The 13,879-nt window shown below is 45.5% G+C and overlaps 1 protein-coding gene across 4 annotated transcripts in view; it reads right to left on the reverse strand.

Annotated features, from left to right (window-relative positions):
* LOC136686803 (somatostatin receptor type 5) overlaps positions 1-13,139 on the reverse strand; it is a 28,961-nt gene extending 15,822 nt beyond the window's left edge. The window contains exons 1-4 of one of the 4 annotated variants that reach the window (XM_066660794.1): positions 11,978-12,052; positions 11,048-11,257; positions 9,345-10,229; positions 5,660-6,067 (exon numbers count right to left, since the gene is read on the reverse strand). In XM_066660794.1, the coding sequence (XP_066516891.1) occupies positions 5,660-6,067; positions 9,345-10,229; positions 11,048-11,098 (1,344 nt within the window). In that variant the 5' untranslated portion in view covers positions 11,099-11,257; positions 11,978-12,052. Of the gene's footprint in view, positions 1-5,659; positions 6,068-9,344; positions 10,230-11,047; positions 11,290-11,977; positions 12,053-12,957 lie in introns of those variants that run through there. The other 3 variants (XM_066660796.1, XM_066660795.1, XM_066660793.1) reach the window with 3 other exon arrangements.
* Positions 13,140-13,879: the final 740 nt, after the last annotated feature.

Below are 13,879 nucleotides of genomic sequence, written 5' to 3' on the forward strand. Positions count from 1 at the left end.
TTTAAGTGACTTACACCTTTTTTTCAAAAATAGCTCATGTCCACCTTCCTTTTTTCTGCCATCTTCACTCGCTTTTGACCCCCAGTGTGTCACCCACAATGCACCTGAGTGTTGCTCAGTAATACTTGCTTATGACTGGAAAGTTATCCTTCCAGTTTTGGCACTGCTCAACAAACTACAGAGTCTCATGTGACAGCAAGGAAAGGCACAGCCAATCACACGGGCCATATGTGTTACGGGGAGGTAGGACTCGAGTAGCTTTGCTTAATGTTACTTTAAAGGGAAAAAAATCCAAAGAAAATAAAACTGGGGAAAAATAAAATGGAATAAATGGGGCCCTAGAAAAGCCCATCAAGTCCAAATCTTAAAAAAAAAAGTCCAAAGCACAGGTCAATGCTATGGGTCTGAAAGGATGGGGATGTGAAGCCTTAGCCCCACACAGAGCAGGTGTGATGTGGTGGTGAATTGTTCTCAGCGCTGCAGTGACACTGACGTGGTGGTGGTGTGTTAGTGTGTGTTGTGCCTGTATGACTAGATCTGACACAGCAGTTTTTAGTGTGTGTGTGTGTGTGTGCTTATATTATACATATTATAATCTTCAATTCTTAATTCTATATACTACTTCTCTGAGATAAAATCAGATTAAATGAACCACCTCTCTCTCACACACACACACTTACGGGGATAAATAACATGTCTTTAATTCTTCCCTAAAGGAAGTGGTCCTATTATTTTTTGTGCAATAAGAGTGGGTCAGCAGGGACCCTCATTCACACAGAACATGTGTTTAGGACCATGATAATGCATAGCATTACTCTTCTCGAGTGGGTCAGCAAGTCCTTCTGTGTGTGTGTGTGCTGATACTAGAAGTGGAACAGAGTGTATAACCAAGATTGGCTGCTGGAGTCCAAACACTGCGTAATCCTCTACATTCCACGCGATCTATAGGGAGTTCGTTCTCGTTCTCTCTCTCTCTCTCTCTCTCTCTCTCTCTCTCTCTCTCTCTCTCTCTCTCTCTCTCTCTCTCTCTCTCTCTCTCTCAGCTCTGAGGTACATTTCTGAACAACAGCGGAGAGGACAAAACAGAGGGCAGAAGGGAGGAGTGGATGGAAAGAGAAGATAGGTGAAGAGAGAAGCATAGAGCAGAGGACAGATGAATAGAGGTAGATTTAATGAGTGGAAAGAGAGAGAGACAGAGAGAGAGAGAGAGAGAGAGAGAGAGAGAGAGAGAGAGAGAGAGAGAGAGAGAGAGAGAGAGAGAGTGTTGAATGACTGGGATTTGTTTTTTAGACGAAGACCAAGAATTTATTACTTTTAAAAAACCGTTCCATCTCTGCGTTCCTCACTTCTCCCACACTGACCTTCTCTCTCTCTCTCTCTCTCACACACACACACACGTTCACACACTCAAAAACACACATATATTCCCATGAACACAATCATCACTTTCACAATCTCAGAACACACTCCCACAAACACGAACACTCTCACAAACACATACCCCCCAATAAATACATCATCTCTCACACACACACACACACCCACTCCCATAAAAATAATCACTTTCACAAAGACACACACACCCCTACAAATACATACGGTGGCACACACACACACACACACAATTCTGAAAATTTCACATACGTACTTCACAACTCATATGTACTCACTGTCATTCTCTCTCTCTCTCTCTCTCTCTCTCACACACACACTGCTCCATAAACACAATCACTTTCACAAAAACTCTCTCTCTCTCTCTCTCTCTCTCTCTCTCTCAAACACTCACAAACACATACACCCCCACACAAATATTTCTCTCTCATTCACCCCCCTCCCACACACACACACACACTCTGTCACACACCAGGTTCTAGTTAACAGTTCCATGCTGTGTCTCATGTGCTCTGAAGTTCCTAAAAAGTCGGGGTCCCCTAACAGCGCCCCCTAACCCCCAGCCCATATCCGCCCCCCAGTGTTCGCCTTCAGCTCTGAGTTACTGTGAAGAGAAACAAATGTGAAACATCCGCTTCTCTGAACTGGTCTAAACAGGACAGAACGCTCTGGAGCAGGACTAGAAAACCACAGGGCACTGGAGACTTCATTCCCATCACACCCTGAAAGTCTCTTTGGATTCCAGTGAAGACAGAGTCCTAATCCAGCACCTGGAACACGGCCCTCCTCCGCCCAATCGACTGGACTCCAGAACAAGAGTGGACTCAGAGGCCTTATCTCTGAGAAACAGGGTCAGGGCTGGTGGCAATGCTGACTTCACTTATCAGTTCTGCTGTCGTTTGTTGTGGCTATGAGCTGTGTACTTCACCACAACAAGAGCGAGATATAAAAGCCCTCTGCCTCCACCACGCCTCCCCCAGTCGCTCAGAAACAGTGAGGGGGCATCTTCCAATCTGCTGTTCCTCTGCTCTAGATCAGCCAATGGTACAAACTCAGTTAACTCTGTATGGGAAAATGCAATGTTCATTTACAATCCACGAGACCATACACACGCTGCACATGAGCCTGAGACAGCCCAGGCTTAAGGCCAAGTGTTGGCTAGAGGGGTATAAAGCCAACCCTGCAATAAACTGTGGAGCAATGGAACACCTAGTGCAGAGGTCTTCGAATCCAGACTAGGATCCAAGCCGGGATTTTAAAATGGCCGGTCGGTATGACACAATAGCTATATATGCTAATGCTAACGCACCAGACCGACTGCGCTTCAGTTCTGATTCTAACTCACCCTCTGGCGAATCCCTGACGCCCTCTTAAAGGGGAAGTCTACGTTTGTGGGGAAACGTAGTTTGTTTACGTTCTGGAGCGCCGTGTCTTTTAAGGTGGATTTTTTTTATTCATTGTTTGAATAGCCACAGAAAGTCATTTGTAATTCGAGCTGTTTAGTTTTGTAGCTCTGTCGCTAATACAGTAAGCCGTCTCCAGAGTTCCCAGTAAACAAGGAACGTCCCTGGACGTTCAAAATAGGTCTAAAAGTAGTCTGTCCGTCAAGGACAGATTTTAAACGTCAATTGACGTCCAAAATCCATCTTAATAAGTTAGTTAAGTGGTGACCAATCGATAACGTCAGTGGACGTTTTATACAAGTAATTTATTTCGGGACCAATTAATAACGTCAACGGACGTCCAAAATACGTCTAATAGTCGTCTTTTCAATGTCTGTGTTTGGACGTCTTTTCAACTTTCAATTTCAACCTTAAGAGAACGTTGATTAGACGGCAGTCATTACGTTATTTCAACGTTGAATCAACGGCTAATTGTTTACTGGGTTAGGAGACATTTCCACCTTAAATGATCTGAAACAGCAAAAATAAGTCAATATTACACGCCTATGGAGTCCAGCCGAGCTGTGGTTAGGTTTTTGGTGTTTGTGGCCGGAACAACTGAGGCTTTGAGAATAACATGTTGATTACTGTCCACGTCTGTCGTCAAGTGGTGTTACCTCGGCCTCTTCGTTCCTGTGTCTGTCAAAGGCTGCGCTCCTGGGAGGGTCAGTGCCGGGACTCGTCCATGCTCCAGTGGGCTTGTACTCGATTGCCTCTGGCCAATTTCGCACCTGTCGATGACTATTACCTCCCAATATCCTCAGTTTTCCCCAGCCTCGACTACGAAAACGAATTCATAAAACTGATCCGGCCTCTCCGCTCAAGGTTTATTAAATGACGCCAACTTGGCAGGGGTCTTATCCTCATTCTGAAAAATGTAATTACCTTGCTTTCTATAATTCATGAGTTTGAAGACAGACCCTTCACTCCCCAGACCATATAAAGAAACAGCCATAAAAAACAGCTCTTTTGGACTTGAATCATGGTTATGATGTCACAGCAAGGGGAAATTATTCATGTGAAAACATCAGCACCATCGACCTAATGTCCTTAAAGCAACAGTAGGTAATATTTTTACATTAAAATTACAGCTTCAATGTCACTGTGATGCTCCACAGAGCTGTAACTGAGAGAATAGAGACTCTGTCCTTGCTAATCCAGGCTCAGCACTGCAGAAACAGAACTGTGTAACTTTTGGAGGTGGGTAGACTTAGCTCCAGTGGATGTTGGATGTTGTAGTGTTCTAGTGCTGTGGCTGCTTGCTTTAGTCAGACTAAGGTGGTATTTGTAAATGAGATGGGGGTTTTTTGGGGATCACTAGCTTTGTTTTTGTTTTTTTTGTTTGTTTTGTTTTTTTTGTTGTTTTTTGAAAAATGTTTAGTTTTCCAAAATAAGGACGGCACCTTTAAAAGAGTTTCATGTAATGAGCGCTGGTGATAAACACAGTGTTTAACCCGTGGCCCCCCTTCATAGAGTCAGCGTGGAGTCACTCTAACTGCCGGGAAATTTACGCCGCAGTGAACGACACGTCAAACTAAAGTGCCTGAGTTAGCATGACCTTTACCATGGAGCGTTGCATCTGATAACAGCACTCTAAATAAGGGCACGTTACCAGTTTATGAGAATACACAGACACACACACACACACACACACACACACACACAGTAAAAACGCCTTCAGGCTGTGACTATAGTGATACTCTACACATCGCAAACCAAGGCAAAACGTGTGCAAAACACAAGCTGAGTCCAAAACAGGGCCCAGACAGAAAAAGGTATACAACTTAATACTGCGCCGACAGATACAGTGCTGTGCAAAAGTCAGAGACCACACTTCAGATGTTTCATTTCAGATTTTCTGAAGACATTGTACACTACACAACTCTTCAAACTCGACAGTGAAATGAAATATCACATCTCAGTGTGTAGTGTCAGACTGAAGTGTTTTCGGGCGCCTGCAGGGACACTTTTACACTCCTCAAAGGTTCAGTCTTAGAAGTTGGAAGGGATCGCTGCACTTTATAAGCCTTCGGGTTGGGGGCAGCCGTGGTCTTCTGATTGTAAGTTCGTTGATTGGAAGCCCTCGAGAGGCTGGAAAAAACTGGATGATTGGAGTTGAGGAACAGTGCTGTATCCTCCCTTAACATCCACGGCTGAGGTGCCTTTGAGCTGAGGCCCCTCACCACTAACAGCTCTCAGGGTGCTGGGATGGATGCCTGCTGCGCTTATAAATATATGTGTGTGTGATGGGTTTAATGGAGAGGTAAACTATGTTCTTTTATGACAATAATGACATAATCACCTTTTTATTATTACAGATGTAGACTCCTCCGTCTGGTACAAAGGGTCTTCTTTTGTGTCTTTTTTCTTTTCTCGGTGTGGGCTCCTTAACTGCTCCCCATCCTTTCAGACCCATAGGCTTGAGTTGTTCTCACACCAGTAGGATGGACACAAACAGTGGAGGATGTGGTCAGATATGAAGCTAATCTGGAGCTTAATTCTCTCCTATCCCTTAAAGATACATGTATTAACTGCTGCTTATTTGATGGTGACTGTGGCGTGGTTGTTATGAGTCTCTGCATTTAATAGTTATATTTTTCACTTGATTTCTTCCTTTTAATTTTTTTTGTGCGGATTCAATTAGATCTAGAAAAATGTCTAGAAATATTTAAAACTTAGGGATGGCTTTGAGAGAATGTTAAATAAGTAAAGTGTACAATCTGACTTTGCACAGTTGTATATGTATACACACACACACACACACACACACACACACACACACACACAGTAAGTTATGCTGAGTAGTTGTTGTTGTGTTGTGTTACCTGGCAGCTCTGCACGTGTCCGTTGTAGTCGTTATTTCTTGGCGGCAGGACGAAGTCGTGTGTGGTGGTTTTCTCCGTGCGCGGGACGCTGGGGTCCCCATCCTCGATGCCGTTGGCTTTCCGCACACACAGCACCTTCCGGAAACTCTGCTTGAAGTTGTCCGAGAGGAAGCCGTAGAGGAAGGGGTTGGCGCAGCTGTTGGCGTACGACAGAATGACGGCGAAGAAGTAAACGCCCACCATCAGGCTGTTCTCCGGGAGGATGACGATGAGGTTGACAATGTTGATGATGAAGAACGGCAGCCAGCAGAGCACGAAGACCACCACGATCACCACCACCATCCGGGTCACCTTCCGCTCAGAGCGCCTCCGCTTGGTGAATCCTGCACGCGCTCCGGACGACTTCACCTTCAATCAAACAATACCCTTTATTAATTAGGGGGTCATGTTTATGGTGTGGTGTATTTCTTGTATACAGAAGTTAAAGGAACACTGGGGAAAAGTTGGTATTTTTGCTCCTGGGCTTCCCCTACAGTTACAGAGTGTAATTCAGGTTCAGTGGGAATCAAGGAATGGGGAGTGCGAGAGGTCTTTTGCTACCGTCCTCTATAAGTTACATAGTGCAGTTTCTGAAGGGCTGAGTCTAGAGTAGCAATGGCAGAGGCTCTGTTCTCCCTATTACAGCTCTGTGGAGCATCACAATAATTTTGAAGCTGTACTTTTAATGTAAAAATACTACCTACTGTTGCTTTAAGTCAAGCTGATAAGACAGTGGCTCAAAAGATACCTGTGCTTATGGCGGTGGTCCTGACTCTATCTGCACACGTCTGTACTGTTCTTCAGTGTCCTGAAGGGGTCTGTAGCTCTACACAATGTTTATACACCCACACTGCACTGCTGCACTATGGGACAGGGGCTAGGAGCAGACGCACAGCACTCTCACAAGATAAATATCACTCCCACTTCACCTGGGTCTCAGAAAATGGACAGGACACCAGCCAATCCAGGGCATTGTACTCACACCCAGTCACTCACACCCTCACACACTCACTCGCACCTGTGGACAGTTTCACACACTCAACCAGTCACTCACACCTATGGACAGTTTCACACACTCACCCAGTCACTCACACTTGTGGACAGTTTCACACACTAACCCAGACAATCACACACTCACCCAGACAATCTCACACACACACACACACTTGTGGACAGTTTCACACACTCACCCAGACACTCCTGTGAAGAGTTTCAGATATTCACCCAGTCACTCACACTCACCCATTCACTCATACCTGTCGACAGTTTCAGATATTAACTCAGTCACACACACTCACCCAGTCACTCACACCTGTGGAGAGTTTCAGATATTCACCCAGTCACTCACACTCACCCATTCACTCATACCTGTCGACAGTTTCAGATATTAACTCAGTCACACACACTCACCCAGTCACTCACACCTGTGGAGAGTTTCAGATATTCACCCAGTCACTCACACTCACCCATTCACTCATGCCTGTCGACAGTTTCAGATATTCACTCAGTTACACACACTCACCCAGTCACTCACACCTGTGGAGAGTTTCAGATATTCACCCAGTCACACACACTCACCCAGTCGCTCACACCTGTTGACAGTTTCAGATATTCACCCAGTCACACACACTCACCCAGTCACTCACACCTGTGGAGAGTTTCAGATATTCACCCAGTCACACACACTCACCCAGTCGCTCACACCTGTTGACAGTTTCAGATATTCACCCAGTCACACACACTCACCCAGTCACTCACACCTGTGGAGAGTTTCAGATATTCACCCAGTCATTCACACTCACCCATTCACTCATGCCTGTCGACAGTTTCAGATATTCACTCAGTTACACACACTCACCCAGTCACACACACTCACCCAGTCACTCACACCTGTGGAGAGTTTCAGATATTCACCCAGTTACTCACACTCACCCAGTCACTCACACCTGTTGACAGTTTCAGATATTCACCCAGTCACACACACTCACCCAGTCACTCACAGCTGTGGAGAGTTTCAGATATTCACCCAGTTACTCACACTCACCCAGTCACTCACACCTGTCGACAATTTCAGATATTCACCCAGTCACACACACTCACAAAGTCACTCACACACTCACACCTGTGGACAGTTTCTGATATTCACCCAGTCACTCACATACTCACACCTGTGAACAATTTCTTTCCCTCACCAAGTCACTCTCAAGTTTGGGATAGTAAGCCTGCACACACACACACACACACATGCAAATACACACACCTCCAGGGAGATCTGCAGCCAGCTTCACCTGGGTATCAGTAGGGGTTGGGTTCCTTGCCCAAGGGCACTTCAGCTGTGGATGTTGAGGGAGGAGACTGCACTGTTCCTTCAATCTAAACTCCCTATTGTTCTATTGGTCCTGGGTATCGAACCAGTAAGAGCCACTTCTCTAATGGCTCCCTACTCTTTATTCCCTACATTACTCACTACACAGTGCACAATAATAGGGAACAAAGTTCAAGAGGGTATTGAATGATTTTGGGCACTACCTTAGGTGGGTTATACCAAACAGCGCAATGGATTATGGGTATCTGCTATCCACTAATGTCTCTTTTCTACTGCATGGGTCCGGCTCTACACGACTCGACACAACACAGCTCTGCTTGCTTTGTTGCTTCTGCACTGGCAGGGCTCCCTCCGTGAAATGGAGCCGGTGATATTATGAAACCCTGTCTCTAACAGGACTCACTGGCTTTAAAAACCACAACAGCGGTGGTAAAATACACGCTGTTTACTCATTGTGTATTCGTTTGTGGTTTTTTTATTTCACGAGTTTTGTTCTTTGGACTGAACACGGCTCAGCGCCCCAGTTCTCACAGATCAGTTACTTGCTGCTCGTTCTATTTTTACTGGAAATTATCGTCAGCCACCAGCCCAAGGAGTATTTAAACCTCTTCAAAACCCCTCGAGGCAAAGTTACGAGCTGCCATTGTGAATCCGAAAAAAATAAATGTGAAAGCTGCTGTAACTTTAGACATTTTACAAGCTGTGGTTTGTGCTGGATTTGAATGAGCTCTGCATTTTGTGGTGATTGACATGGCTCTGGCCAATCAGCACTCTGCAGGGTTTAGTACCTACTCGACTCGGTAAGGACACGGAGCGAGCTGGGACTGAAAAGTTACCTGGTTCCAGGAAACAGGACCAGATTTGGCCAGTGGAAAAACAAAAGAGTCGAGCCAAATAGAGTAGAGTAGAGTCATGTAGGTTCCATGCAGTGGAAAAGTGCCATTGCATACATGGATTCTACACTACTTTTTGCAGAGCATTGTGGGATTGCATTGCACCAAAAAATGTTTTCAGACACTACTACAAAAATGATTAAACACCAAAATAGTGCACTATATAGTGATCAGGGCACAGTTTTGGACACAGTGCTTGTTACCACATAAATTGCCATACCTTAACAGAATACAGAATGTGTTTCTGTTACAGTTTTGTACATTGCTATACACTTCCTCCCCAGCTACCTCGTTATTAGCAAGTGTGATGTGTACTACCCTAGCTTAAAAACACAACAAGCACTAAAAACAGACAATAAACAACATGACTGAAACATTCAAGAGAAAAAAACAGAAAAAAGATCAAAGTTATCAAAAGACACCTCACCTTGACGATGATAAGCAGGTAGCACATGCATATGACCAGCAGGGGGCCAAAGAATCCGAGTATGGCCGTGTAGAGGATGAAGGCCATGGACCAGATGTCCCGCGGCTCTGGCCAGCTCATGTTGCAGGAGTAGAATGTGTCCTGAACGTCGGAGAAGATGACCACGGGCAGAACCACCACGAAAGAAATGCCCCACACCGCTGCACTCACGGCTTTGGCTACTCTGGGCCGGCGCCACCTGGTGGAGCGGATGGGGTGCACCACAGCTAGGTAGCGGTCAATGCTCATGACTGTGAGGCAGAAGATACTGGTGAACTGGTTCAGAGAGTCCGCGGTCATGACGACCCGGCACAGGAAGGATCCGAACGGCCAGTACGAGAGCACGTTCTGCGTGGTCAGGAAGGGAAGACCCAGGATGTAGAGTTCATCAGCCACCGCCAAGTTTAGTATGTAGATGTTGGTGACCGTTTTCATCTTGGCGTAACGGAGGACCACGTATATGGCCAGTGTGTTCCCGATGAGGCCCACAATGAAAACGGTCAGCGATATGACCGCAGTTACCATGGTGCTGCCGCCCTGGAACGGCATGCTCTGGTCAGAGACGTTTGACGAGAAATTCCCCAAGAGTCCAGACATCCTCTGCGCTGGTGTAGTTCCCAGAGTTCCAGTTGTGTTAAAGGTCTCCTGAAGGGACCCCTCCCATCCAGATCTTGCCCCCGGCTCCATTTCTGAACCAAGAGGGAACAGAGAGATACAGAGCCAGGGAGCAAAGTCCGAGGGTGTGAGGAGTGGAAGGATAAGAATGAGTGCAGAAGGGATGGAGAAGGGACACGTCAGTAGTCTTGGACGCCCACGGGCTGTTGTCACAGTTTGGACTCTTGGATGCTGTGGAGAGAGAGAGAGAGAGAGAGAGAGAGAGAGAGAGAGAGAGAGAGAGAGAAAGAATCAGAGGGAATTAGACAGATTTAGAGAGAAGTGCGAGTTCAAAAAACACCCACTGCACAGATTGTACCTGCTATCCATGCAGCGTTAGTCACTGTTGTGATTTAGTGGAGGAGGCTCTGGCTGCCCTGTGTATCTCTCTCTGTGTGTGTGGTGTGTGTGTGTGTATACCAGGCATATATCTCATTGTGGGGACCAAAAACTGTTTACACACTGATATTTGGGGACTTGTCTTCCTTTTGGGAAACACCAGCACGTCCCCACAATGTGATCCTTACATTTGAGGATGAAGAGTTGTTTTAATAAAGGGTTAAAGTTAAGGTTAAGCTAGTAATACTAATAAAAAACTTAATGGTAAGTCTCGACAAATTAATGAAAGTCCAGGTGATGTCCCCACGCCCCAGTCAACAGATACAACTCTCTCTGTCCATCTCAGTGACCACATGTGCCAAACTAATGCAGAAAATCAGGGGTGTGGTCGTAAACAACAGTGTGTTGTTGATTGGATCAGCACACACCTCCAGAGAAGTTGAGTATTATTAACCTGGCTGCAATTTTTGAATCTAAAATCTCAATCATTTCAAATGAATGGCTTTTCTGACAGATGAAGGACGTTTAGAAATGCAAGTGCGTCTTAATTCCTATCTAAACAACGAACCACAAGCACATAGCCTTCAAAAAAGCCTTAAACGGACACAAAGTGTGTGGCATGAAGAAACAGAAGCTGTGGATACTCGCCTCACGGGCTCATGTTCTCTCACCGGGTTATATTTCCCCTCAGAAACAGCGCCAGTCTCGGAGGAGAAACTCATCCCTCGTTGTTTCACACAGTGCCAGCCCTCAGCCAAACACAGCACACCGCTAAGTGTCTTCAGAAAGAAGAAACCCCGCTCTGAGCCTAAGGTCTAATGTCCACCTCCGGACGAATGCGTCTGACCGTGAATCTGCGAGAGGAGCTCAGACCTGTGGAGCTACATTCTCTCAATCAGGTTCCTCTCGGTATTTCTGCCGCTGTAAAGTTCAGATGAGGATCTACAACACACCTCCCTGGCTCTCAGACTCGCAGCAGCAGCAAAATAACCCCCCAGCGGTGAATTAAAGCCGCACAGAAATGAATGAATGAATGAATGAATGGATTAGCAAGGCTGAACGAACTGCTACAGGGTTTAATTATGAATCCAGCAGGACGTGAATTAACACTACAACCGTCGCAGCGGAAATAATATTACTGAGGTAAAAGGGAGCTTAATTAGCATCCCCACTGGTGTACCTGTATAACAAGCATTTACAGAGTCCATAGAAAACTATATACGGTGTTCAATCATCTACATCATCCTAAAAAACGAATTTACGCTGCTGAATTAGCATAACAAACATCTACAGCGTTGAATTAGCATAGACACATTTCTACATGAAATTGTGTAGAAGGTATCTCTTTCATCATAGAAATATATAATTTAGTGTTAAATTAGAGAAAGGCAAATTTTATGTTTACCATAGAACAAATAGTGTTCATTTAGCATAACAACTAGCAGCTACTATGCTGAATTTGCTCTATGAGCTCCAGTGTTTAATTAATCTAGAATCTACTATGTTGTAGTAACATATAAATGTGTCAAAATTATATCTCAATTTTTCACTCACACATTCACTCACACACACGGACACTTTTCAGTCAACAATCCACCCACCAACATGTGTTTTTGGACCGTGGGAGGAAACCGGAGCACCCGGAGGAAACCAATGCGGACACAGGGAGAACACACCAACTCCTCAAAGACAGTCACCCGAAGCGGGACTCGAACCCACAACCTCCAGGTCCCTACCAGTAAACAAGGAACGTCCCTGGACGTTCAAAATAGGTCTAAAAGTAGTCTTATATTTTAAACGTCAATGGACGTCTAAAATCCATCTTAATAAGTTAGTTAAGTGGTGACCAATCGATAACGTCAGTGGACGTCCAAAACGCGTTTTATACAAGTAATTTATTTCGGGACCAATTAATAACGTCAATGGACGTCCAAAATACGTCTAATAGTCGTCTTTTCAATGTCTGTGTTTGGACGTCTTTTCAACTTTCATTTTCAACCTTAAGAGAACGTTGATTAGACGGCAGTCATTACGTTATTTCAACGTTGAATCAACGGCTAATTGATTACTGGGCTGGAGCTGTGTGACTGATCCCTGCTGCACCACTGTGCTGCCCTATTTCTCAATTTAATGTGTTCGATTAGCATTGAATTTACATTGTTGACTTAATACTTTGCAGTGTTGACACACCATAGGAAATAGCATCGACACTGTTAAATTAGCATAGAAACCTCGAAAGCATAGAATTACTAATGTATATTCATGTCCAGCTGCTCCCGCGAGCGGGCCTTTTCATTTCAACTGCCCCAGCACACTTCTCTGTTCACTCACTCAAGACGTTGTGAGTGTGCACAATAACCTCCAAACGGGCGCAGAGAGAGAGAGAGAGAGAGAGAGAGAGAAGTGAACTAAGAGAAAGCGGAGATGGATTGTGAAGCGAAAGAGAAAAAAGACTAACGTAGAAGACAGGGAAAGAAGGGGGAATAGGGAAGATAGGGAAAAAAAGAGAACAGATAAACTGAGAGAAAAGAAAAAGAAAAATAGATGAACCGAGAAAAGTGTGATGATAGTGGGGGCTTACCTGGGGTCTGAATGTCCTCGGGTTCTGTTCATCCAAACGCGCGCGCCGTAATCCCGATCAGAGCGCGGTGGGACCTGCGCGCGCTTCCCCACGCGCTGGATTATCACTGTCCGCACTGCTGCTCGCGCTCATTTCAGCACATTCCTGCACGTGCCCAGTGCCAGGAGTGTGTGTGAGCAGTTTTGTGTGTGTGTGACGTTTACGCATGACACGCATGAGCCGTTTTAAAAACGTGATGATACGGAGATACGAAGAATCAGCTTCTTTACAGACCGAGATACACGCGCTCGCACTCTGACACACAGAGAGCTACATGTGTGTGTGTGTGTGTGTGTGTGTGTTTATCATTGATCAGCTTTGTAGTTCTATAATTACAAACTGCAACACACATGTTGCGGTGCATACTTTCTTATCCCTCTTTCACCCAGGTCTTAAGCGCTCAGGAGCCCCACAGAGCAGGTGTGTTGTGGAGGGGGGATCGTTCTCAGTGCTGCGGTGACACTGACGTGGTGGTGGTGGTGTGTTAGTGTAGTGTTGTGCTGGTGCGAGTGGATCAGACACAGCAGTGCTGTTCGAGTTTTTAAACCCCTCAGTGTCTGGACTGAGAATAGTCCACTGACCAAAAACATCCAGCCGACAGCGTCCTGTGTCACTGATGAAGGACTAGAGGACGACCAACACACACTGTGCAGCGACCGATGAGCTACCGTCTCAGACTTTACATCTACAAGATGGACCAATGAGGGAGGAGTGTCTCACAGAGTGGAGAGTGAGTGGACACTGCTGCAGCACTGCTGTGTCTGATCCACTCATGTTTTATATTAACATGAAATAGCCAATGTTTATATTAACCCCAAGCTATAAAGCAAATGGTAGATTAATCCCATGCGTGTGTGTGTTGGACCAAAACAGTGCAGTGAAA

Source organism: Hoplias malabaricus, chromosome 2 (assembly GCF_029633855.1).
Source record: "Hoplias malabaricus isolate fHopMal1 chromosome 2, fHopMal1.hap1, whole genome shotgun sequence".
Taxonomy (NCBI): Eukaryota; Metazoa; Chordata; class Actinopteri; order Characiformes; family Erythrinidae; genus Hoplias; species Hoplias malabaricus.